Source organism: Poecilia formosa, unplaced genomic scaffold (genome assembly GCF_000485575.1).
Source record: "Poecilia formosa unplaced genomic scaffold, Poecilia_formosa-5.1.2 Scaffold111, whole genome shotgun sequence".
Taxonomy (NCBI): Eukaryota; Metazoa; Chordata; class Actinopteri; order Cyprinodontiformes; family Poeciliidae; genus Poecilia; species Poecilia formosa.
In genome coordinates, this window is record NW_006800050.1 from 1,708,913 (window position 1) to 1,736,789 (window position 27,877).

Consider the following 27,877-nt stretch of genomic DNA (forward strand, 5'->3'; position numbering starts at 1 on the left):
TTCATGAGACTGTTAAGTGACTTCTGTCAGATCAGAAGCCCCTTGAGACTCGCTGCAATACAGACTGCTACAGGAGATCCAACAGCCACCAGGATCTCAAACTCTTTTTTTAATGTGAGTTACAAATATATTTAATTTCACTTTGGGATTAATAAAATATACATTTTAAATTGAACTGAATTCATGTGCATGCCACACTTTTCAGATTTTGTTTTAGAAAACAACTGGCCTACATTAGATTGGTTAATCAAATTAAATTCAAATAAAAATGAGAAAAAATTAAAGCGACATGACCACATTAGCAGCGGACTGTAGATTTGCAAAGGTTTGTCAACAATAGGCGCGTATGAAGCAGCTCGAAGAGTAGCCTATAGAACAGAGGGGGTGCAAACTGCGGACTTCATCGCTATAAAGAAACATTAACAAACCTCCCACTGTCCTGCCAGAAAGCTACTGTATGTGCGTGAGTCTCAGCCTGCAGTAGCCGTGGCAGCGGTGTGCAGCAGCAGCAGCAGCAGCAGCATGGCAGACTGCAGAGCGAGTGTTGTTGAAGAGGCGGGGTTTGACATCTCAGCTCTGAAAACATCTCTAATCCAGTATTTCAGGTGCCGAAGTCGACGGAGCGACCAGTCAGTTCTCAACCCCACCACCGCCCACATCTGTGGCTTCTGCTTCACACCGGGAACAGTATCGCAGCTGAACTGAGTGAGACGTGTCCGAAGTGGAAGTCACATGAGAGTTTCAGCGCTGTAAAACAACACTTGTTATTTATTTATTTTTTTACTCCCGGACTGGTGGAGTACTTTTCCAGCGTCTCTCTCCGCGCCTTGACACACATTTGTTCAGAGTTCGTCGGCTTATCAGCTTTTTAGCACTTTAACGGATACCGTCGCCTCTTATTTGGACGAAACACTCTCGTAAAGGTGAGTGCCTTTTGTTTCTAATGACTCCTGTAGTTGTTGAAACTTTCTTAGCTGATGTTTAGCAGTAGTAGCTTACGTGGGGCGGAAATGAAATGGAGGCTGTACCTGGAGCTCAGGTGAACCAGGTAGGCCTAGCCTGGTTAGCCATCTTAGCGTAATACTTCTCAAGTTTCAAAATATCTAGTGAAGATGTTTACAGAAAAAAAAAATCCAAAATAGTTGTAATTTAGACAGTCTGTCTTGTACGAGTTCATATTGTGGTTACTTTTAAAAGTCAACAGTTGACGCGCTCGCTACGGTAGGTGTGTTTTATGCTAAACGTTATTAGGTATTAACTCATCTTCGTTTTTAGTGTGAAACGTGGGGTAATGCTAATCTTGAGGTATGTTTTACGCTTATGTTTAGATGTTAGGTCCATGTATGCATGTCGATGCAAGTCACGTAACTTCTTAAGCAGCAAAATAAAGAAGTTTAGGTTGGATATGAACCTAACACCTAGAGGTCAGCATTACCCAATGTTTAACAATAAATACGAAGATGTGTTTCCGTATAAGACTAAAATTCGCAACTTTATCAATATCTCTCTTATTTAACCCATATTCCTCACAAAAACGATTTTACTAAACAGGAATAATGCGGTTATCAACAAAATATTAAGCGTAAAACAGCTATTTTAAATGTTTAAGTATGGTTTACATTTTAGTGTTGAGATGCCGACGCAAGTTACGTGCCCATGTCAGCATTTGGCTCAACATACCTGAGAATATTAAGATGAATACTAATTCCTTACCACAAACTAACTTGCTAAACAGTTATAGTTCGTTTTTTAACATAGGTTTTGGTCACATACGAGCTACTGACAATACCAATGTTTAAGTATATTTACAGTTGTTATGTGAGCTTTTAATAGTGTTAACAAAATGTCAGCCCTGAGACATATTTTGATACGTATGTTCGCAAACACCGTGAAATAAAGGAGCTTCCCCACAAAATAGGTTTTGTCTGTTGTGTATTAAACGTGTGTGTTAAACGTACAACTTCACAAAAATATCTTACTAAATAGTGTATTTATTAACACAGTGTTATGCATATCAGTTCAAAACATCTCCCGTTCAGTGCCTCTTTATGGTGTGTGAAACCAGGTTAAACAGTCAGGGATGGGAACTGAGAGCAGACTTGTATTGCGCAACTTTTATTATGTTTTGGTGACACATTTTATCTTTTTAACAATCTCATTCAGAACTCAGAGTGGACACTTGTCTCATCCACGACTTAAACTGGGTCAGTTTACTCCCGTTTTAAAGAGTTCAGATTAGTTTCTTCAAACAAAGCACAGTCATGATGAAATCATAGAATCTTTAGCCATGAATACATCCCGTACTCTCGTGCTGTTGTCCTCATGTCTTTTTTGGACCATTTCCACAAAGCCTTAACACTGTGGAAAAACACACAGTGGCATGCTGACGAACCAGTTTTGTCTCTCCTAGCGCTCTGTCACGTCTTCGTTTACAAGCGTGTTGAGCAATTGTACCTGGAAGAAGCACACTTATCTGGTACAGGTGTCTAATCGTGAAGTAAACATCCAGTTCAGGTGTTTGCGTAGTGAGACACGAGTACGACGATTATTGCCACAGGTACCATCATGTTCTGTTGGATTTGTCAGGTGTGTCAGGTGTAAGATTCTGAGGGTGAAATCTTTATCATAGACTTGTGTGGTTGAAATGCATAAATGCAGCAAATCGTAATATGATCAATACATTTCTGTTTAGAAATTTTAAAAAGTATTTGCCTTTTTATTTTATTGCTATACCTGCAACATGAAACATTAAAATTAAGTAAAAATGTAGTTCTGAAATAAAAAGTGCCTGTTATGTGGAATAATAATTGTAGCATCAAATGACTGTTCTAGTGATCCCCAAGAGGCTGGACATATCTGCAGTTTTCCAACAGTGACCCATGGTAATTTTTTTTACCATCCTGTTTACTGTGCAAAGAGGCAAAATAAGTAAGGGACCTCACCCAACCTAGTCTCCATTCATTAGATAATATTGGATATGTCATTTTTGTAGCTGAAGGTAACAGAAATCAGGAATGACTAATTAAAAGTTCCCAGAATGTAAGGGAGGCTCCTTCGGTTCATATAGGATGTTACTTTTGATAGTGTGTACAAACTTGTTCATGTTCTCTTCTTAGAGCTGTGCTTAGAATGATAAACTATTTATAATTTTACAACTTTTAGAAGCAATTTTTAGTTATTCATCCTTCTTTTTAATTCGAGGTCACACACAGGTTTCTGACAGGACTCACTCAGCAATACTTGTTGGGGGAATTTCTCCACAAAATATTCCTTGAAACTGGATTATGCTTGGTAGCAAGTGTAAAAGTAAAGTCCATGTAAATGCTTAATAACTATGTTGCCATAAGTTAGCTTAGTACAGTTGTAATCCTACGTCGCGTTTCATAGCGAGGCGTTTTTAAATCAGCAGACCTTATGGAAGTAGTTCCAAGAGCAGACAGGAAGATGTTGTATTTCAGTCAAAACCTTTACTCAAGAGCTGGTTCCTGGAACTGGGAGAACTGCTTTTGTTCTCCACAGAGTCTTTTCCTCTGTGGGCCGTGGGAAATAATGGCTGACCTGGCGTGGTGCGACTGGCCAGTTCAGTTTTACAAGGCCGATCATGGTGACCGTATACTGAAGAGCAGGAAGCCGACACAGGATAACTTCTTTGTTGCCCAAATGCTTGAATCCTGTCCGAAGGGAATTAGAGATGTTTCACTGGTTCCTTTTTTGTTTTTTTCCTTTCAGACGCAGGGTCAGGTTTAATTGTTGCTTTTATAAAAAGCTTCTCAGCATATGCCTGAACTCCACAAATGAAATGACTCTGAAATTCCTGGAAGGCTTGAACTTAAAGCCAGTGTAAAGAAGGAGAGAGAGCGACGTTACTTTTGATAGAGTGCGTACAAACTTGTTCATGTTCTCTTCTAGCTTAGAGCTGTGCTTAGAATAATAAAGGGGGAAAAAAACGTGACTTCATACTTTGATTTGAAGAAATGCTTCGGACTTCTGAGAACTTTGCCTGCTTCTGAAATGAGAAGCATGTGTTTACAGGTTGTGGCGGCTTAATAAATACACAAAGCGATGTAATTTGTCACATTTCCCAGTAGAAAGAATGTGAGTTCAGTGGTGGGAAACTTTGCATGAACTGAATGTCAAAGTAGGAATGTTTTGGATTTGGGGAGCAGCATTTTATTAGAAAAACAAACAAAAGATGTATTTTTTTCTCTCTCTTTCTTGAAACAGAGGCTCCACGTTGTTACCTGGTAAACAAATAGTTTCTCCAGATTGTATCAGTTCGAATTTAATGATCCGTTCCCTGAACTTTGTCATGTTTTGAATTAAACTACCTGTGAAGGAGCTTTAATTCTAATTTTATTGACGTTTCTGGTTTAATAGAAACTGTGATGGCAAAAAGGGAAAAAAAGCCATAAAAACATTATATAGCTGTTTTTAAAATAGTAAAAAGCTGTGCATTTGCCTTTAGAACACTTGCAGGATTTGGTTGAATTATTAACTCATGGGGATACGATTATCAAAGCTGAACAGTCATAGTGAAGGCGTTCTAAGAACACCATGTGCTTCTTCTCTCTTCGACATGTTTGTGTTCTCACTTCATAATGACATCGAATAAGTGTGACTCACTTAACCATAGATTGATTCATCAGCAGCTCCTGGCATTACCATATAAAGGAGATCAATTGAATCCTCCTTAATGAGGCTATCCATCAACAGATCTCTGATAGATTAATCTTAGAACGGGACCCCCCGCGCCTTCCTGTCGTATTTCTCCATATTTTACAGACTCCTCGGGCTTTCCGATACTGCTGATACTCCCCTCAATATCTGGCTTGACGCTTTAAAATGTCAGCCTGAGTTGTTTTCCTTTTGACAAGTGGAGTGTGGGGGGGGGGAATGAGTCGTCCCTGGGTTTGACATACGAGAAAGCTTTTGTTTACTGAAGGAAACCTGGGCTTCCTGCAGCACTGCTCGCAAGAAGAGAAAAAAAGATCTTTTTAGGCTTTCTCAAAGAGATACTCTACATTTTTTGATCGAGTTGGCATGAAAACTGCAGTTTTCAGCGACAAAGTGGTTTGTCTTTAGGCTTATTAAATTAAATGATCACGCTGCAGTATTTTATGCAGTGACACTGTTTAGATGGATAAAAGATGTTGCAGTAAAGGTACTTGCTAATAAATCTGTATTCTTTTAAGTAAATTTTTCTTTGTATTGGCTCATGTAGTTTTTACCCTTTTTATTAGGCTTTAGTTGGCGTGCACTGATTGCAGTTTTCTGGCTGGTCGCAATCTTTAAAAAACCTGACCTGCCCATTCTGGTTTTGGAGGATACAGATTTTTTTTTTCCCTGGAAGAATTGCGAAATGCAGAAACAAAGTCACTAATTTGGCAACAGTAGTCTTGCAAACCTTTGCAGAGGTGATAAGATTGGCTTCTCATGTGGCAAATCACCTATTTCTCAAAATTAAGAAAATCAAATTTATCATTGCATCCCTGCTTTCTTGTTTCTTTTTACTGCAACTGATATCTTAAGATACATTTTTATCTTTGGACATTTACAGAAATGGGTATGTCATGTTTTTTCTATAGATACTTGTTGTTTTGTTTAGTTTGGTAGTTTTTTTTTCTCCTGAACTCTGACCTACTTTCTTGTCACTGTTTAATAAAAGCACACCCACATCCTGATGCTGCTAATAAAATGCTTAGTTTGATATAATGTTCTAGTTTACTAAAATACCTACGTTTGTGCAACTAGGCCAAGAAGTTACATTTTTTTAGTCTCACCTGATGAGAGCATTTTCTTGCATGTTTGCCAATGTGAAAGCTTTCTTTCAGCAATGGTTTTCTTTTTGCTGCTCTTCCATTAAAAAGCTAGGCTTATGGCGTGCAGCTACTCCAGAGGTGCCATGAGGCCTTTTGATGCTTTTGTGATTAATGCTGTTCTTCCTCAAACTTTAGGTGGCATAATTTTGTTGTGCCATTTTAAGTTGATGGATTGAACAGAGTTCTATGACATGGTTTGTTTTATAATCCAAGTCTGCTTCAAACTTCTCAACTTTCTCCATGAGTTGCCTGCTGTGTTCCCTGAGGATTTTGATGCTGGTTTTTTCCAACTTATGAGGCCTACAGAGCACAGCTGGATTTATACGGAGATCAAAGTACACATGTGGTGCTTTTTTATTACTAGGTGACTTCTGAAGACATTCGATTTTAGTGGATTTTATTAAGAGGTATCCAATTATAAAGGACTAAATACAAAGGCAAATCTCTTAAATCTTATAAGATTTATATTTAAAAAAAAAAAAGTTTAAAAGCAGTTTATTCCAACACTCCACTGTGCTCTTCGATCACATAAAATCCCACTGAAATAAATTAATATTTCTGATTTGAATGTATCAAAATGTGAAAAGGTTAAAAGCTATGAACATGAGCAAGGTGTACTGTATGAGACTAATTTTTTCCTATTTCTGGGTTGGCTTTTTCTGTTTGTGCAGTGTGTCTCGTTTAGAAATGTGTTTTTCATATTTTTTCTCATTACATATCAAACATACTTCTTCTTCCATTGTCTCACATGCTGCATCCAGCTGAACTGGATTTTTGCATGCGATTACTCAGAACATGACAAATTGAAATTCAAAGGAGGGGAAAAAAACTGCTTTGGCATGTAGAATCAGTAAAAATACAATCAAGACGATCTGAGCTTAAATAAGTTGCTATGCAAGTCAAATGCATGAAAACAAACAAATTGGTGTTATGTGAGGTAAGGCTCATTATAGTTCCATCTGGAAATGAAGTCGGAGGGTTTTAGTGGGAAAGCGTATTATGTACGAACTTATGAGGGTGAGTTCGTTGGAAGACAAATCAGTCCCAGGAAAAGCATTTCATTTTCACACCTTGGACTTGAAACGGAAGGGTGTTAACGGCCATTTTGGCTTCATTGTAAACCTGGCATCACTGCCAGGTTTACAATGATGTAAACCTGGCATCTGAACAACACCAGCTAGCAGTCATTTTCTCCACCAAGGTTTCTGAACATTGAGCCAGACATTTTATTTTTCTTTGTAGCTGAATACAATGGAGCCTTTTCTTTTTTTTTTTTTTTTGGGTGGTGGTTTACTTTGAAATACTTAGCTTGTGATCAAATTTAACAGGCGCATTGATATTTCCTTCTATCCTCCAAACACATGTAGCAAGTTGTCAAACCTGGACTGCACCTCGGTCAGTTCAGGCTAGCAAAATTGGATGGACATCCTGCTTTCAGATTAGTGCAATTGTTGCTGAAAAAAAAGCAACAATTGCTTAGTTCCCATATCTTCCACAAAGTAGCGTATGATCCTTCAGATGAGTGACAGCGTTACTGCCTTGAGGTCAGCAAGTGTCAGTTCTGCTGAGACAAAAAGGCTGATATAAATAATGTAACTGAGGCTGGCAGCTTTTCAAATGGACCACTGTAATGCAATAGAATTTCCAGACTCATAAAAGGCACAGCCATATATACACTCTGGCTGTTGTCAGCAGTATCACAACACAAAACATGTGCTGGCATCACTCTCCATGCCGTCAGCTTGACGTTGAGTTATGGTGACTCAACGATGTCTGATGTAGCTTCCTTCTCTGGTAAATGAGTCCAGTTTAACTCCCATAGAGCATACTTGATGCTTGTGCAATATCACAGTTCAACAAAGAGGGATTGCAACAGTGTGTGTAGTGTGTAGTTGCCATTTCTTTCCATCATTTTCCAACATGGTGTATGGCTCAGCTTGAAGACTTGCGTCACACCGATACCAGCAGTTAAGAACATGTGACATCAGTGCTGTGTGCAGTACAGGTTGTTTGTACACATTTCTTCCTTCTGCTGAAACTATTTTAAAACAGCTTTAGGGATTGTTTTGGAATGCTGTTGCTTCGGAGCGCCGGCTTCTTGTTCAGATGGCGAGACCATAGCCTTCCAGCTTGGTTGAAATGCCCGTTTGAATGGTAATCCTGCCCTATTAATACTAAACTTCAGGTTGTGAAATTAACTGTTCGATATGTATATATGCTATGTTGTGACAACCCAACGATACATTTAAGATTCCTGAAATTCCACCAACGCAGGGTTGTTTAGCAGGTTTAGACAGAAACTAGTAGTTTGAGGGACTCTTTCAACAAAGTTTTCTTGTGCTGCTTAGGGACACAAACAAATAGGAACATTTCTTGTGAGTGCTGGTCAGTTCACCCTTTAGTCATTTTATACTTGTACTATTTCAGTAATGGATAGTCTTTTATGTTGTTTTCTTATAGTTTAGTGGAGGGATAAATGTGAATATTTTATGCCAGTAAATAATGCCAGTTATTTTGGTTTGATCAGGGGTCACAATCTGTCGTGTGACATTAACGTTTATTATTTTCTGATCTTCAGAAAATCATATAAAGTTGTTTGTGAGGAATTAGCATTTTTCCAAAACTTGTATAAATGTATAATTATCTAGATAAATAAACTCGCACACAGCAGCAAGGTACAAAATAGTTTTTCTGGTATGAAAAGGAAGTAGACCGGGATTAAAATGAAGAAACAAATTTACAACAAACCAAACTGATTCAGAGGATTTCTCACTCTTGCTGCTTCGTACATGTTTGATGTTGTAACCACATCTTTCATAGATCAGATTTCCAGAGAACCTCAAGATGAGCTTTGTTTCCATTTAGAATAAAACAGCCTTTAAAATCACCAACAAACCTGTGGAAAATCACAAGTTGTGACTCCACAAGTCTCTTGGGGCATTCCCTAATGTAATAACCCAGACAGCATCCACTGCCTTGCTCAGCACAAACATATTCATCCATCAAACCTTTCAACACAGTCTGCTGGCGAGTCTCTCAGTCCAGGGTGCATAGCATACACACAATCGCTGCAGATTTTTGTTGATGCAGATTTTGATCTCTCTGGAGTTCCAGGCCTTGCTTTTAAAATTCTGAATTACATGTTCCAAAGAACTGATGGGTAATTTCATTTTATTGTCCTCCAGGTGTTCAATTGTTAATAAAAAGAACAAAAAATAGAAAATGGGTCGGATCAATGTGTCTTAGTTTAGCTCAAAGGGACGCCAGGAATAAATTAACAAAAGAAACTTGCATTCTGATTGCAAATGGGTTCAAAACTGGTTGATTTTGATTTGATAAAATTCTGGTGTTAATGTTTGATTAGAAAAAAAATCACCTGGCTTTTGTGAGCATTTGACATCAAACTCTTTGGGCAATAAGTAGAGTTAAACCAATCCATTGACCATAAATCCTTTTTTTTTTTTTTTCAGATCAAATACAAAAAATCTGTATTTTTTTTTTTCCATTAATTGATTGCATCAAACTCAGCAGCTCCAACTATTTTGCATCTATAACCAACAGCATGTTCTTGGATACACTTTTGTAAGTTCATTAAAAAAATCAGAAATTCATGAACTGGAACAGTACCTGCATTGCTGCAGACAAAGTCCCCATCTGTTTGTCTATCTATCCATCATACCATCATTCATGAAAAAGACAGAGGGATATTTTCAACTCCTTTACTTAAGACCGACATACTTTTTTATTTTTCCTATTCATGTGTTAAAGTGCATTAAAGCAATCACAACCTGTCAAAATCTGATTTCGGCTTGTCAATCCTACACACCAGTTATTATCTTTTAGCAGAAGTTAAGTAAAGACTAAATAAGGAATCACATTGGGCGATAAAAATAAACCTGTCTGTAGATTTAAAATGCAGTTCGAATTTGTGCCGAGTTCAGTTCCTCTGGTGCAAAGGGTGTCTGTAAAAGTTAATGAGTAAGCTTTGTTTGTTTACATGCCTGCAAAAATCAGCTCGACATCAGTGTGAAAACAGAAATGAGGCTGCACGTTTTTGTGTGATTGGTTGGGTCAGTTGCACGTTTTTTGTTTTTAAAACCAAATAGGCAAATCAACTGTTAATGTAAAAGGATAACACTGAACTCACTGCTGTCACTGGTAACGAGCTGCACATTGACCTCATACAGCTCTCTGGTTCTAACTCTCTCTTTTGTTTCCCCCCACACAGAGTGGACATGTTTTCAGCTTTACCTGGATAAAACTTCTGCAGTAGACGAGTAACTTAAGCTGGAAGTGTGCACCATGATGGCGAACTTGCTGAAAGCTTTACTGTCCCCTTTTGAAGGCATTTTGAAGCCTTGTCCTGCTACATTAAAGGATGATTGAGCTGTTTTTCTGCATTCAGAAAGTGCATCTTTTCAGAAGAAAAACACAACTCTCCACTAAAGCCTTGCCTATACAAAGACGTGGATTGTAACTTTTTTTTTTCTCCCTTTGTACGTTTACTTTGGATTTTACCCTTTTTTGTTGTTTAAGATTGTTAAAGCTGCAGAGAGAGGAAACAGAACTTGTGAGCTGCTGACATTGAGTAGAATCCTATGTGTAGCCGGGCAGCTGCAGCAGCTTGTGGAATAACCTAACCTTGGACTATCGGGCCCAACCGGGATCTGATCCCAGCTACTACCTGCCTTATCCTCCATCTAATTAACTATCCCACCGGTCTGAAAGCAGACTCCACTAACCAATGGCATGGGCCAAGTTCTTCAGGAAGCAGGGGGGCAATCTGGGGAAATCCTACCAGCCAGGGAGCATGATGTCTCTGGCCCCAACCAAGGGACTGCTGAATGAGCCGGGCCAGAACAGCTGCTTCCTCAACAGTGCTGTGCAGGTAGGTGAAACATTTGTTGGTACAAAGGAGTATTAGGCAAAAATGTGGCTTGTCTGAGAAGTCTGAGCTCTTGGCTTTAGCTGTACTTTATCTTGAGTTTGACTGTTGGGGCTTATTCAGTCATTAGGAATGATTAAGAGCTTTATAATAATTTCAAACTTCCAAAATTTAGATTGCCATATACTCTTGTTCACATAGTAGGTTTAAATTCCCCCCCAAAAATTAAAATAATTACTAAAACTAAGGCTAGTGAGTTTAAGTTAGCAGTTTCGTTGTATAGGAAGGAAAATAAATGCCAAGTAGAGGTTTGCAGGACCTTGGACATCTAGAGAGGACACAAAAAAGTTAGAAATAAATAAAAATAAAATTTAATGACTCAAATTTAATAATTTCCAAGTCTGCATTATCAACAAATAAAAAATGGCTATAGATGAAAATTTGATACAATTTTACCTATATATGTGACATATATATTTTTCCCTTGCATAAAAATTAAAAATCTGGATATCAGATTTTCTAAAATTCTGCGCTTACTACTTTTTTTAAATTATATGTCATTTTAAAGGAGAGAAAAAACAGTCACAGAAAACTCAGATTCATGAGAGCAACCAAATAAGGCACACTGCCTGTAATACAGTTTTGGCATGTCGGTCAGACATAAATTGGCTGTGATTTAAAAAAAAAAAATAAAAAATTACTTTTGACATGCAAATCATGCACAAACAGAACACACCAACCATGGGGAACCTCTGATACTGATCATTTACAGTTAAGCCCCAAATTATTCCTACCCCTGGTAGATTTTCTTCTGACTGGAAAGAACTGGGCAAAATAGACTTCAAATTGTATCTTGTGGTATTTATTATATAACTGATAATGAAAAGTATTTAAAATGTATTTCTGTGTGTTTTGGGGAATAGGTTGTTTGGCTGACGCTGCATGTCCTCAGCTACTCTAGTTACCTTATCACCAAAAAAAAAGAAAGAAAAAAGGACAATAACTGCATTTATTAATCTTTTTTAAAAAGTGAGGACATATTCTGCTGCTCTCATGAAACTAATAATTTGAAAAATAGTAACACTAACAACCTTAGCTTTTAGTAACAGACTTCCTGGTTGAATTAAAATATCTCTAAGTCTGCTAGATATCACAAGGAAGTTTTGATGTGGGTTAAGATTTAGATTTTAAGCTGAACACATATTCTGATTAGTACATTTTATAGGTTCTAGACTCAATTTTAATCATTTACAGTTGAAAATGTAAAATGCATAAAACTGATCAAACCTGAATCAGATTTTATAACATACTGCTTGTGATATCGTAAACATTTTAAATGTAGACAGTGAGATTTATTTATTTTAAGTGCAGTTTTTGACATTAGGAAAGCATTTTACAGTGTCTTGCTAGAAAACTTTGAGAAAAATCTGGACTGAATAAGAGAAAACTGTAACCCAATCTTAGTTTTCATCAGGATTGTGAAAACTATTCTGAGTGTATTTGAAAATTGCTAAAATCTTATCTCATTCTTGTGAACCAGAGCAAGTTGGAACAAACTAGTAACAGGAAGAACATTGTAGCAATGGAGACTAGAAGCCAACAAATTGTAGAATCAAACAGAAACTTTCCATTAAGAATGAACTAAAGACGGGAAGAGGAAAATCTTAAAAATAGACCTCCAGTGGCATAAACTACTCTTAGTTTCACTGATTCTAACCAAAACTGACCCAGAAAACCCTCTCACCAGAACAATGGTGTGCGTGTGTGTGTGTGTGTGTATAAGGAACCAAGAATCTGACAGAACTGGAAACCATCAGAAAGACAAATGGTTAAAAACCAAGAATCTCAAGACTTGGTTGGTTAGGAATGCATAAACAAGCTGTGAAACTCGCAAAAGGACGACTTCCTAAAAACTGGCCTCGCTGGTCACTTTTCTTTCAGCCCTTAAGTTTTTTTATAACCTGGAAAATAGTTAAATAAAATACACTCTTAAAATAAATTATGGAAAAAATGTGAAATCCTGTCCTAAATATCACATAGCTGAATGTTTATCCAAATTTTTTGTAGTCTTATTTATTTTATTGGTGTCGCGGTACAACATGTTCCACCCTCTGACCGTCTTTATTGTAGTGATTTCAGGGGCTTAGTCACCATCTAAATCTGTCCGAGCTTCCCAGCAGTTTATGAATGTTCTCTACGCTTGCTTTTGACCACTGCAGCCCTGGCTGGTGAGATGATTCATTGCAGCAGTCATGAGTTAGGTCAGTCTCAAAGAAGACCGTGACTCAGAGGCTAAGACAACCCATGAGCTGGTTGGAGATGATCACTGCTTTTGGCTGTATTTCTCTACATGAGAGACGATTCTGAAACCTTGGAGACATCATTTTGAATGTCATGCATATAACAAAATATACCCATGGGTGTTTGGCTCTCTTACATAATAAGATTATTCACACTCAACAAAAACAAAACTTCTGCTCCTGGTCGTTAGAATTTTGTTTGTATTTCTGATTAGTGTTTGCGAGATTAGATTGTAGGAAATCCTCTTGACTGTGAGATTGGAGATTAACCTGCTTCTCTGTTTCCTTTTTGTAGGTCCTGTGGCATCTGGACATCTTCAGACGCAGCTTGAGACAGCTGCCAGGGCATTTCTGTCTGGGAGACTCATGCATTTTTTGTGCATTAAAAGTACGGCATTTTTAGCAACTTCCTAAATAACCATGAAGCCTTTTTTTTTTTTTTTTTGCCATTATGGATGCATTGTACAGCTAGTCACAGAAATTAGTATTGTACATGACCTTGCAAAAGTATTCATACCCCTTCATTAACATGCGATACAAACATCAACATGTTTTATTGGGATTTTATGAAGTTAGCCAACACAAATTCGAAAACATGTTTTTCATTTAAATATTAGCCCTCCTACATAAAACCATCTCTCTCTTAGTCACTTCTGACCAGTTTCTCTGTTTACCAAATAATAGCTTTCCAACAGCATGATCCTGACAGCACCATGTTTCAACATAGGGATGGCATGGAAACGCGTGAAAAAGAAGTGTTACTTGCTGCTTTGTGTTTTTCACATTTAAGTTTTTTTTTTACTTTAAAGTGACTTAACAAAAAATTAGCTATTTGAATCCAGATGCATGAATGCCTGCAAACACAATGTGGCACTGTCCATGTGTGAACCCCTCCTCTCCTCTCCTCCTTCGTCAGGGCCTTTTCTCCCAGTTCCAGCAGAGTCGGGAGCGCGCCTTGCCTTCTGACAACCTGCGTCACGCCTTGGCAGAGACCTTTAAGGACGAGCAGCGCTTCCAGCTGGGCTTTATGGATGATGCCGCAGAGTGCTTTGTAAGTGTTTGTGCGTTATGCTGCCACGCAGTTAGGGCAATTCTGCAACAAACTGTTGGGGGAGGTCACTGAAAGAGCTTCTGTCCCCCCTATTACCTCCCCTCTCAACTTCTTCCACAATAGGACTAAATATCATCATGACAGGTTATATAAGCATGTTGGCTGTGTTCGGACCACTGCTTATTATTTTTGATATAAAGGTTTTCTTTAGATTAGTTTGTGTTATTTACAGTGTTAATCGCTAGAAACTCGTATGAACCTCATCACAATGGATTTAAAGGGAGAGTTTCATACAGGACAACATGACTTTCTTGTGGACTATAAGTGCCTGGATGGGGCACTAAAACACACATTAGTCTGAATATGCAAAGTAGTCATTAAATGTGGCAATATGAGGGAATTTTAAGAAATCGTAAACAATAGAAAATTGCAGTATTTGACACCATAATTGACCAAAAATGTAAAAATACTCATTACATGATAATCAATTTAATGGATATTGATCCATTCCATTTTGCTTTATTGATTATTTTTTTCCGTGCCAACTTATTTTTAGGTTTAGTGACATAAATATTTATTTACTTATTTATTATTTGCTGACTTGTTTACTTCTGTCATGTTTATTTTTTATGGTTTTACCTATTATTTGCATATGTACTTATATAAATGTCTATATATTTACCTTCTGTCTAATTAATTAATTCACTTTATTATTTACTTATTTATGTACTTAGGTTTTAGTGATCCAGTTATGTACTTACTTCCCTTTCAGTTGGCTTGTTTTTATAAGCAGACATAAGGATGTCGTATCAGTGTTTTCTAGACGTCTTGTCCCCCAATGTGAAGCACAAAATAGTAAAGCATAGATGCCACTTTTTAAGTGGCAGCCACCACAAGGGTCAAAATGTTCCAAACCAAAATGTGTCAGGATGTAAAGTTATTCTCCTGATGCATATTTGCAGGCTGCAAGAAAATCTATCTTTTCTACTACAGACCTTTTCTGGGCCTTTGAGAATATCTCAGTACCTGACTGGTTCTACTTGTGAGCGGGGTTCATTTGTACCTGTCTCCTTCTGTATTCTCACAAGCTCCATAGCTTTTGTTCCTGGATTGAATTGCAATTTTCTCACCATATTAGCCCTGGGCAGTGTGACTGCTGCATTGTTTCGTTGCTTTTTTTTACTTGCATTCCATTGTACTCAAGATGAACAGGTTACTTTCAGGCATTTTAAAGTTGTTTCCAAGGATAGTAGGACATGTGCACATGTTGTTTTGGGTTTTACTTGTTTCTTGTATGATTGTTTTTCTATTACTGTGTCATCACATCAAGAGGCAAATTGTGAACCAGTGTCGCATTTAAAAACTTGGAGCCTATACTGCGTAGCGTAATATCTGGCAAAGCCTTTAATATTTCTTGCACTCTATAGCGGTTTGTAAAAATACAAAGAATCTGAAGTGCAGCTGCTTGTTTACACCATGACATTACAGATTTTATTGAAATAACTCCATTTGAGTTGGTTGTTTTATTTATATCTGAGGCATTTCCTTGTCTTTCTTAGGAAAACATACTGGAGAGGATCCACCTGCATATTGTGCCTGAGGAGACAGATGCCTGCACCTCCAACTCTTGTATCACGCATCAGAAGTTTGCTATGTCACTTTATGAGCAGGTCAGTAGGTTTCTTTATCAACGTTTTGAGTTTAACTACATTTTCTTACCTAGTATCAATTTACAACAAATGCTGTCTTAATGCACAGCACAAAACAAAAAGATAAAATTTATACACAGTGATATATTTTCTAATCCATACAATGCAATCGTACAGATCAGATTGGATTATATACAGAACTTTACAGTGTAATATTTTATTTTAAAATGTCAAATAGTAAAATGTTGTCCATGTAAGGAAGCCCTGTTAGTTTCATTAGATTGTTGACTTTATAGCAATCCCTGATTCTAAGCAAGAGGGTGGAGAGGAAACAGAATCTTTTAAAGAGGTGAAGCTTCCAGCAGAACCAGGCCTCAACCTACTTTGGGTTGAGAGGAAAGAAAACGGACACAGAAATAAAAGGGAGAGGCACCGGTCTGTCATGATCAGCACAAGTATGATGTCGGTAGTGAGCAGGACTGCGAAAACTTTTGGTTAAGCCAGTGGAGTCCAAGATAACTTTAACGGCCATTGCTTACATACATTTTTAGACTCTAAAACCATAAACAGAGGACAACTTTGTGCTGTACACTTTGGGTTAGTGTTTGGAGTAGTGTGAAAATTTCAATAGTTGGGCAGAGTTGACTCATTTATACCAATGTAATCCAATGTAATCCTGCAGAGTGTCTCACTGAGGTGGATAACGATGCATATGGTGTTGAAACGTGTGTTTAAACTACAAATCTGCCGTCTGTGGTCTGAACCGTGGATTGTCACTGGACTAATAAGCTAGACCATATTTAGAGAAAGGAGAATTGCTCCTTCTGAGATTAAGTGGTTGGTGTCTCTCTGGATCAGATCAGGTTTTTCCCAGAAATGCTGAGTGAAAACATGCTGCCTAACAGCTCATCAAAACATGGACGGTACCAGAGAAAACTATGAAGTCCAGCATTGTATTGTGAACTGTAAACACTCAGAAATATTCAATATTTTATTATTTACGTCATTGTCAATCAATTCTACCATTTATAATTGTATCCGTTTGGCCTTCAGGGTTGATCTGTGGATGGTCTGAACCTTCTTTTAGACAGCGTTAGGATTTAGAGTCCTGCACACATACAGTTGCACGGTGCTACATGAGTCAGTGCTTGAGACAATGGGAATCCAATCCATCATGTTTTCACACTGGGTCGCCCCTGGTGGATTACAGAGGGTGTTTTATTGTCAGGCTGCACGACGCTGCGGCAGCAGCAGTACCGGATGTGTCACAGATGCTGCACGCATAAATCCCTGCTACGCACAACATGCACACCAGCCTGCTCTGTGGCACTGATGCCCATCGCTGACTCTGTTCCTGTCCTAAACAAGCACTCTCTCTACATCTAGCTGGTAGCACATGTTTGATCTGACTCCCTTGACTTTTTGACCCCAAAGCAGCAAATAATACTGAAACTTAATCCCACATTTGGTCGTCTGTATATATCTTTAATGGTTTGGTTTTTTGTTTTTATTTCCTGCCTATAATAAAATGGTCCTTGGCAGAAGTTGTATAAGCTTTCTTTCATTGCCTTCTTGCTCACTGACCTTCTCCTCTTCAGTCCGTGTGCCGTAGCTGTGGGGCGTCGTCGGACCCGCTGCCGTTTACAGAGCTGGTACATTATATTTCCATCACAGCGCTCTGGTAAGGGACAGAATATTTAAAGCCCCCTTTTTTCCTATTAAAAGGAGGTAATAAGAGACCTACAGTGAATAGGATGCACTGCTGCTACATCCTATTCACCATCGGTCATATTATGTCTATTTTTTTTTTTTCTAATATGATTTGGTAGAAAAAAATCTAGTGCTGACGTTTTCTGCTTTCTCAGTCAACAGACGCATCAGCGTCGTGATGAGTCTTTTGGGGAACTGTTACAAGCAGCAAGTACAATTGGGGACCTTAGAAATTGTCCAGTAAGTTTTTTTTCTTTTATTTATTTATTTTTTTTATTAATTTGTTTCAACAGTTTGGTCATTTTGTTGGAGGCTTTTTGTAATCAGTAAAAATGGGATATATATAACTGTGATATATATTACTTTTATTGTATTCTAAATTGAGGTGTACCTACATATTCAACTACTTGATATTGCTCATAGTTTCTGAAATATTTTATACTTGTGGTTTTAATGAGACTTAAATTGTTGTTTTGCTCTTTCTTTCTTTCTTTCTTTCAGAGCAACTGTGGTCAGAAGATCCGGATCAGACAGGTCCTGATGAACTGCCCAGAAATAGTCACCATCGGCTTTGTGTGGGACTCTGAACAATCGGATCTCACAGAGGAAGTCATCCGCTCGCTGGGGCCTCATCTCAGCCTCTCTGCGGTGAGTCGCCTTTAAGCTGTCGTTTACATGTAATTTAGTTTCCAGCTAAATTAAAATAGCTCTGTGGGGTCCACCAAAACATCAGGCTTGATTAAAAGTACTGAGAGTGTACTGGTTTCCATTTACGCAACTGCTACGTCTTCTGACAGCTCTAGGGTCGGTTTATTGTAGCGCAGTCGGACATTTGTTGGGAATAAAGTGGGGAATTACTTCTGTGGAATTCTGTGCAGCTGCATAAGCAGTTGACGCCCAATGCCCCGGCGATCAAACAGCTTCTCAGAAAGGCCCTCCTCTCATCTTTGTGTGGGAGAATGCCTGTGAAGTGAACATGAAGGTTCGACGTGTTTTTACTGAAAGAAGGAAAACAATCTGAAGCTTGTTTATAGACAAACATTCAATCAGGAATAGGCCCAAATGTGGTCATGTCTTTCCTGATGTCTCCTGTTGGACATTAATATTGAACTACAAGCTACAACATGACGTAATTTACAAACTAGTCCTCAGTGGCTCTATTAGCATCAACTCTCTGTGTGGTTGAACTTTACAAGCAAAAATCAATCAGTGGAGTTCAGATCAGGACACAGTCCACACATTACATATCAGTATTCAGACTGGTTTCTTAACAGCTCCCTCTTTAGATGTTTCAAAGCCAAACCATCAGAAGAATTTGTTAAAGCTGACCTCGCATTAATCCACCACAAAAGTTTTTATTCATTTGGAACAGTCCATGTGACTTTATTGGGTGTTAAAGCGAGTCCTACTCCTTCTTGATTTGCTTTGTAAGCTCTCCTCTTTTTTTTCTTTTCTTTTTTTTAAAGCTTGAGACAGGAAACAGAAAGCGTACTGTTCAGGAAACATGTTTGAGAGAAACTGTTCACCAACACTGTCCTTGTAATGTTTGTGCAACAAATGCAGACAATAACCCTGGTTTTAGCCAGAAATCTGGGGAAGATTGGATCACATGTGAAGGTCTGCTTTTGTCCTATTCAAAGCTAGGAAGGAACAGCAGTTTTAACTTTATTTCCTGCTTACTTTTGCATCTATCACTTGCGTATAAATATTTCATTTGCGTGTGTGTTTGCGACCGCAGCTCTTCTACAGGGTGACGGACGAGCATGCCAGAAAGGGAGAGCTGCTGCTTGTGGGGATGATCTGCTACTCCAGCCACCACTACTGTGCCTTCGCCTTCCACACCAAATCCTCCAAATGGGTTTTCTTTGATGATGCAACAGTGAAAGAGGTGAGGAGGACACTTTCTGGTTTGTTAGACGTGGAAGATTATATATCTAGGGTTGTAGGACCCTAGATATGTAGATATATTTCAGTACAGCCCATCCAATGAAGACAACAGAGAGACAGAACAAGGAAGAGGGGATGCCTGTTGTATGATGGTAAACTTTTCCAATATTTACAACATTTTATCAATAAGTTCTTGTCCATATGTTCCTGTATGTGGCTTCTTAAGTCATCGCTACAGGTGAGTCTGGTGCCTAAGTCCCCTCCAGTCATTCGTTTAAAAAAAACATATTTAAAAGAGTGGCACAAGTTTATGCAAAACTTTATGTACAAAACAAGCATATTTAAAATAAATACAATCCTCAAATCTCATTAAATTGAGTTTTTCAAAATGGTGCAATTGATTACAGTTACCCAGCTTCAATTATGGTCTTATGCATTTAAGGTTTTGAAAATTAAACTGAGCAGTTTTGGTGACTTAATGTGATTTTTTTTTAAAAGGTAAAACAGAGTCCAGAACATCACACAGATACTCAAAGTTACTCATAATATCAAGATGTTCAGCCCTTAAAAAGACACTGAGATGCAAGGAAACTTGCAGATTTATAAAGACATTTCTGAACTTGACTCAAAGCTGATGGTAGACTTGAATATGCTTCATGGACATTTTCTGCATGTATAAAATAACTGTGTCGCCTGCTTACATTTAACATGAACAGATATCTGGTAAATCAATATAAAGATTCAGCAAGATCATTCCAAGAAAGAAGCCTTGTGTGACCCCTACAGGGCAACCTGACAAATTATCAGAAGATTTATTTTTAAGCTCTAAATAAACCATAACCAAGAAATTCCAGCAAGCCACAATATGCAATTTAAGCACTATTAAATTACATACTGCGGCTTGCTTAAATTTCCACTGTTTGTACATGAATGTATTGCTGGTTCTTAGTAGGGACAAGGATCCTTCGCATTAAAAAGGGAGAATTATAGAAAGATATGATATTTTTTGTGATTGTTGCAAGGTTAAGATGGCACCATTAGGCACAGTTTAAATCATTAGTGCCTAATGAGTTGGTGAGCATTGGCCTGGTTTAAAAGCAGCACAGAGAGGCTCCTCAACTGTTTTATGACTGCATTTGGAGTATTAAAGTCTGCGTAGAGGCTTTTAATGGATGTCTTCAATTGTGTTAGAGAAAAAGTCGCACAGAATACTGAATTATTTATATATATATCGTAAGGAAATTCTTTTTTTTTTTTTCCTCCAGATTTATTTTTTCTCATTTAATCCATTTCTATGATACAAATATGTGAGCAAGCCCATTGTCTCACATCCTGCTCACTATTTTCTCGGGGACGGTGGCGCAGCGGTCGCCTGGCTCTGCGTCAATCCATCAGTAGCTTGTGCTGCTTGTGCTGCAAACCTGAGCGAGATGGAGGAGCTACTGCGCTTCAGCTCCTGCCAAGTACCTGGATCGCAGCTCGCCAGCATTCCTAGGAGTCCTAAAACAGTTGTCACAGAACGACTGCGGCACTGTCGCCTCGCCATGTTTTTTTTTTTTTTTCAGCTTCATAAAATAGCTTTTTCTGAAAATTAGGAACACAGTAAGCATTTTGGAGCTTTAATTAGCCGGGGAGTTTTTATCGTTTCCTTATATTGGCCAGTATAACTGGTGGAATGTTTGCAAAGGGAAGCTGGTTATTCAGAAGTAATTCAGCTGTAGAAATTGTGGTGATTTTAAGTTTCACTTTGACAGCTAATTACTAAACTAGTTTACAAAAAACTGCTGGAATTTAAAAATGTACTGAAATGATTTATTTACCCCCACTGCCCCCCCCCCACAGTTCCTTAAGGTTTTCATCCGAAACTTAAAATTTGACAACTAACAGGGAAGTTGACTGGACCTTGATATGAACTTGATTGGGACCTAAAATGTGAGGACATTAGTTTGATCAAAGTAACTTGTGTTTTTTTTTTTTTTTTATTATTTCACTTGACAGACATTTCCATTTCCAAATTAAGGAACAAATAAAGAATAATTGTACTCTGATTAGTTGCTACACATATTCTTTTTATCTTATGTATTTTTTACACTAATAATTTAGTTTTACATAAATGTATTCTCAAAGATTGTAAAATGGCACTAAATCTATTTTTAGTTCATTTGATGAACTTCCCTTTTAAGTGGGAAGATTCAACAGGAAGATATCGTAAGAGTTTCAATTTCAAGCCAATTTCTTGTTCTCCAAGTGCAGCAAATGCATATTTGTTTGCAAACTCGATGAAAAATACTTTAAATAATCTTGTAACCTAAATAAAGTTTTATTCTATAATCAAGCAGCCTTATCTTTGTACCCTTTTGCCACATTCGGTTTGGTGTTTTTGCCTAGTTTCGTCTCTGTGGATCACATTTATTTAGACTTTAAATCCTATATTTTTTGTTTTCTTTTTTCTATTGCAGATTGGTACTCGGTGGAAAGATGTGGTCACTAAATGTATTAAAGGTCACTTCCAGCCTCTACTTCTCTTTTACGCCAACCCTGATGGGAGTGCCATCCACACAGAAGATGCCTCAAGACTCAACAGCAACCACTCGCACACCCACAAGACCAACATCAACGGCGATGTGGCAGGTATAATTTGCTCCCCAGTGTTTTTTTTGTTTGTTTTTTTGTTTTGTTTTTTATCTCTGTCCTGACTTTAGCTATATGTTCTTCCATAAAAACGCCTGTACAGAGGGGTGGGGAGGCATTATGTTGATATGGTATGTACTTTTTGTAGTAATTACCATTGTCTGGATTTGGTTTCTGTTCTAGGATTGTTTCACCAGGTTCTCTGTACTGAATACATCTTGTAAATCCATTTGGATGTTTTTTTNAGGCTTTTTGTAATCAGTAAAAATGGGATATATATAACTGTGATATATATTATTTTTATTATATTCTAAATTGAGGTGCACCTACATATTCAACTACTTGATATTGCTCATAGTTTCTGAAATATTTTATACTTGTGGTTTTAATGAGACTTAAATTGTTGTTTTGCTCTTTCTTTCTTTCTTTCTTTCAGAGCAACTGTGGTCAGAAGATCCGGATCAGACAGGTCCTGATGAACTGCCCAGAAATAGTCACCATCGGCTTTGTGTGGGACTCTGAACAATCGGATCTCACAGAGGAAGTCATCCGCTCGCTGGGGCCTCATCTCAGCCTCTCTGCGGTGAGTCGCCTTTAAGCTGTCGTTTACATGTAATTTAGTTTCCAGCTAAATTAAAATAGCTCTGTGGGGTCCACCAAAACATCAGGCTTGATTAAAAGTACTGAGAGTGTACTGGTTTCCATTTACGCAACTGCTACGTCTTCTGACAGCTCTAGGGTCGGTTTATTGTAGCGCAGTCGGACATTTGTTGGGAATAAAGTGGGGAATTACTTCTGTGGAATTCTGTGCAGCTGCATAAGCAGTTGACGCCCAATGCCCCGGCGATCAAACAGCTTGTCAGAAAGGCCCTCCTCTCATCTTTGTGTGGGAGAATGCCTGTGAAGTGAACATGAAGGTTCGACGTGTTTTTACTGAAAGAAGGAAAACAATCTGAAGCTTGTTTATAGACAAACATTCAATCAGGAATAGGCCCAAATGTGGTCATGTGTTTCCTGATGTCTCCTGTTGGACATTAATATTGAACTACAAGCTACAACATGACGTAATTTACAAACTAGTCCTCAGTGGCTCTATTAGCATCAACTCTCTGTGTGGTTGAACTTTACAAGCAAAAATCAATCAGTGGAGTTCAGATCAGGACACAGTCCACACATTGCATATCAGTATTCAGACTGGTTTCTTAACAGCTCCCTCTTTAGATGTTTCAAAGCCAAACCATCAGAAGAATTTGTTAAAGCTGCCCTCGCATTAATCCACCACAAAAGTTTTTATTCATTTGGAACAGTCCATGTGACTTTATTGGGTGTTAAAGCGAGTCCCACTCCTTCTTGATTTGCTTTGTAAGCTCTCCTCTTTTTTTTCTTTTCTTTTTTTTTAAAGCTTGAGACAGGAAACAGAAAGCGTACTGTTCAGGAAACATGTTTGAGAGAAACTGTTCACCAACACTGTCCTTGTAATGTTTGTGCAACAAATGCAGACAATAACCCTGGTTTTAGCCAGAAATCTGGGGAAGATTGGATCACATGTGAAGGTCTGCTTTTGTCCTATTCAAAGCTAGGAAGGAACAGCAGTTTTAACTTTATTTCCTGCTTACTTTTGCATCCATCACCTGCGTATAAATATTTCATTTGCGTGTGTGTTTGCGACCGCAGCTCTTCTACAGGGTGACGGACGAGCATGCCAGAAAGGGAGAGCTGCTGCTTGTGGGGATGATCTGCTACTCCAGCCACCACTACTGTGCCTTCGCCTTCCACACCAAATCCTCCAAATGGGTTTTCTTTGATGATGCAACAGTGAAAGAGGTGAGGAGGACACTTTCTGGTTTGTTAGACGTGGAAGATTATATATCTAGGGTTGTAGGACCCTAGATATGTAGATATATTTCAGTACAGCCCATCCAATGAAGACAACAGAGAGACAGAACAAGGAAGAGGGGATGCCTGTTGTATGATGGTAAACTTTTCCAATATTTACAACATTTTATCAATAAGTTCTTGTCCATATGTTCCTGTATGTGGCTTCTTAAGTCATCGCTACAGGTGAGTCTGGTGCCTAAGTCCCCTCCAGTCATTCGTTTAAAAAAAACATATTTAAAAGAGTGGCACAAGTTTATGCAAAACTTTATGTACAAAACAAGCATATTTAAAATAAATACAATCCTCAAATCTCATTAAATTGAGTTTTTCAAAATGGTGCAATTGATTACAGTTACCCAGCTTCAATTATGGTCTTATGCATTTAAGGTTTTGAAAATTAAACTGAGCAGTTTTGGTGACTTAATGTGATTTTTTTTTAAAAGGTAAAACAGAGTCCAGAACATCACACAGATACTCAAAGTTACTCATAATATCAAGATGTCCAGCCCTTAAAAAGACACTGAGATGCAAGGAAACTTGCAGATTTATAAAGACATTTCTGAACTTGACTCAAAGCTGATGGTAGACTTGAATATGCTTCATGGACATTTTCTGCATGTATAAAATAACTGTGTCGCCTGCTTACATTTAACATGAACAGATATCTGGTAAATCAATATAAAGATTCAGCAAGATCATTCCAAGAAAGAAGCCTTGTGTGACCCCTACAGGGCAACCTGACAAATTATCAGAAGATTTATTTTTAAGCTCTAAATAAACCATAACCAAGAAATTCCAGCAAGCCACAATATGCAATTTAAGCACTATTAAATTACATACTGCGGCTTGCTTGAATTTCCACTGTTTGTACATGAATGTATTGCTGGTTCTTAGTAGGGACAAGGATCCTTCGCATTAAAAAGGGAGAATTATAGAAAGATATGATATTTTTTGTGATTGTTGCAAGGTTAAGATAGCACCATTAGGCACAGTTTAAATCATTAGTGCCTAATGAGTTGGTGAGCATTGGCCTGGTTTAAAAGCAGCACAGAGAGGCTCCTCAACTGTTTTATGACTGCATTTGGAGTATTAAAGTCTGCGTAGAGGCTTTTAATGGATGTCTTCAATTGTGTTAGAGAAAAAGTCGCACAGAATACTGAATTATTTATATATATATCGTAAGGAAATTCTTTTTTTTTTTTTCCTCCAGATTTATTTTTTCTCATTTAATCCATTTCTATGATACAAATATGTGAGCAAGCCCATTGTCTCACATCCTGCTCACTATTTTCTCGGGGACGGTGGCGCAGCGGTCGCCTGGCTCTGCGTCAATCCATCAGTAGCTTGTGCTGCTTGTGCTGCAAACCTGAGCGAGATGGAGGAGCTACTGCGCTTCAGCTCCTGCCAAGTACCTGGATCGCAGCTCGCCAGCATTCCTAGGAGTCCTAAAACAGTTGTCACAGAACGACTGCGGCACTGTCGCCTCGCCATGTTTTTTTTTTTTTTTCAGCTTCATAAAATAGCTTTTTCTGAAAATTAGGAACACAGAAAGCATTTTGGAGCTTCAATTAGCCGGGGAGTTTTTATCGTTTCCTTATATTGGCCAGTATAACTGGTGGAATGTTTGCAAAGGGAAGCTGGTTATTCAGAAGTAATTCGGCTGTAGAAATTGTGGTGATTTTAAGTTTCACTTTGACAGCTAATTACTAAACTAGTTTACAAAAAACTGCTGGAATTTAAAAATGTACTGAAATGATTTATTTACCCCCACTGCCCCCCCCCCACAGTTCCTTAAGGTTTTCATCCGAAACTTAAAATTTGACAACTAACAGGGAAGTTGACTGGACCTTGATATGAACTTGATTGGGACCTAAAATGTGAGGACATTAGTTTGATCAAAGTAACTTGTGTTTTTTTTTTTTTTTTATTATTTCACTTGACAGACATTTCCATTTCCAAATTAAGGAACAAATAAAGAATAATTGTACTCTGATTAGTTGCTACACGTTCTTTTTATCTTATGTATTTTTTACACTAATAATTTAGTTTTACATAAATGTATTCTCAAAGATTGTAAAATGGCACTAAATCTATTTTTAGTTCATTTGATGAACTTCCCTTTTAAGTGGGAAGATTCAACAGGAAGATATCGTAAGAGTTTCAATTTCAAGCCAATTTCTTGTTCTCCAAGTGCAGCAAATGCATATTTGTTTGCAAACTCGATGAAAAATACTTTAAATAATCTTGTAACCTAAATAAAGTTTTATTCTATAATCAAGCAGCCTTATCTTTGTACCCTTTTGCCACATTCGGTTTGGTGTTTTTGCCTAGTTTCGTCTCCGTGGATCACATTTATTTAGACTTTAAATCCTATATTTTTTGTTTTCTTTTTTCTATTGCAGATTGGTACTCGGTGGAAAGATGTGGTCACTAAATGTATTAAAGGTCACTTCCAGCCTCTACTTCTCTTTTACGCCAACCCTGATGGGAGTGCCATCCACACAGAAGATGCCTCAAGACTCAACAGCAACCACTCGCACACCCACAAGACCAACATCAACGGCGATGTGGCAGGTATAATTTGCTCCCCAGTGTTTTTTTTGTTTGTTTTTTTGTTTTGTTTTTTATCTCTGTCCTGACTTTAGCTATATGTTCTTCCATATAAACGCCTGTACATAGGTTGGGGGGGGATATAGTATGTACTTTTTGTAGTAATTACCATTGTCTGGATTTGGTTTCTGTTCTAGGATTGTTTCACCAGGTTCTCTGTACTGAATACATCTTGTAAATCCATTTGGATGTTTTTTTAACCTTCGTTTGATTTTTTTTTTTTTTTTTTTTTTTTTTTTTTTTAGATTAGTTGAACAAGTAAATGGAGAAGGGAAACATTAATATTTCAAGGCTTTTCTTCTCTAAATAGTTATATCTATCCAACCATTTTCTCCATTGTCTATTACTTTGTCCATTACTTCTCTCTCTGACCATTCAGCTTTCCATTCTCAATCTATTCTTCAATCTGTCTTTCCATCAAGTACCATTTTTTTGCCTACTGTCCATCCATATGTCCATTTGTACATTCTCCATCAATCTATCCATAATTAATTATCTGTACCTCTGCCTATTCCTTTGTTTATTGTCCATCAGTCTTTTCATCCATCTGTCCATTATCTTTCTACTGCTATTAATTTTCTATTGTCCACCCATTCATTCTTAGTCCAGCCATCTAGTTTCTGATTGTATATCCACTTGTCAGTAGTCACTCAGTCAATCCAACCATCTGTTCCATTCTTAATTGTCCAGCCGTTCCATTTTTGTCCATGGTTTACCCATTCATTTTTCCATTATTTATTGATCCATCTTTTTTCTGTCTGTCTGTCCATTCTCTATTGGTTTTCACTGTCCTTCTATTCACCCATCTATTTGTCTAATGTCCTGTGGTCATTCTGTCTATTCATCCCAGTTTTGGCCCATTGTCAATCCATTCACCATCTACCTGTCCTTTTGTTCACCACTTCCTTCAGCTGGCCACTAATCTGTTAATTTGTCCATTCTTTTAATTTTTTTGCCAATTGTTGGTCAGTCCATTTTTCCATCCATTGGTCATCTGTCCTCTATCAATCCTTCCTTCTAAAATCCGTTTGTCTCTCTGGTCATTGTCCATCTGTCCAGCCGTCTGTTTATCCATCCATCCTTCCTGCTACCGTCTGGTTGTTCTGGTTCCATGAGTAAAACCAACTCCTGTACATACGTGGTAAAGACATAGTGAACTTTGGTGTTAAATCTTTACAAATCCCCCTTGGATCTCTGGGAAGTTGAGTCTTGAAATCGGACCTGAAAGTGTTTCACTTTTTAAAATCATATTGGTTACATTTGTAGCCAGGCGGTGGTGATGGAAACATATCATCTGCTGGGATTATTTATCCCTGGATTTGTGTGGTTAGGGAGTTTTTTTTTTTTTTTCATCCCCTTTAAAGATCCTCCTCCAACTCTCTGTGTTGGCTGTGCCCCAGCTCCAATCTGTGGCAGCTGCTCAGTGTCCATCAGAGCTGTCAGAACAGCCGGAAAAA

The 27,877-nt window shown here is 38.0% G+C and overlaps 1 protein-coding gene across 1 annotated transcript in view; it reads left to right on the forward strand.

Moving 5' to 3' along the window:
- The first annotated feature begins 494 nt into the window (after positions 1-494).
- The window catches only part of usp53a (ubiquitin specific peptidase 53a), a 43,325-nt gene continuing 15,942 nt past the window's right edge, over positions 495-27,877 (forward strand). The window contains exons 1-10 of the mRNA XM_007559970.2: positions 495-923; positions 10,048-10,707; positions 13,300-13,392; positions 13,921-14,055; positions 15,615-15,725; positions 17,303-17,385; positions 17,570-17,654; positions 17,916-18,062; positions 19,153-19,302; positions 21,761-21,932. Coding sequence (XP_007560032.1) covers positions 10,564-10,707; positions 13,300-13,392; positions 13,921-14,055; positions 15,615-15,725; positions 17,303-17,385; positions 17,570-17,654; positions 17,916-18,062; positions 19,153-19,302; positions 21,761-21,932 — 1,120 coding nt within the window. The 5' untranslated portion in view covers positions 495-923; positions 10,048-10,563. The remainder of the gene's footprint in view (positions 924-10,047; positions 10,708-13,299; positions 13,393-13,920; positions 14,056-15,614; positions 15,726-17,302; positions 17,386-17,569; positions 17,655-17,915; positions 18,063-19,152; positions 19,303-21,760; positions 21,933-27,877) is intronic.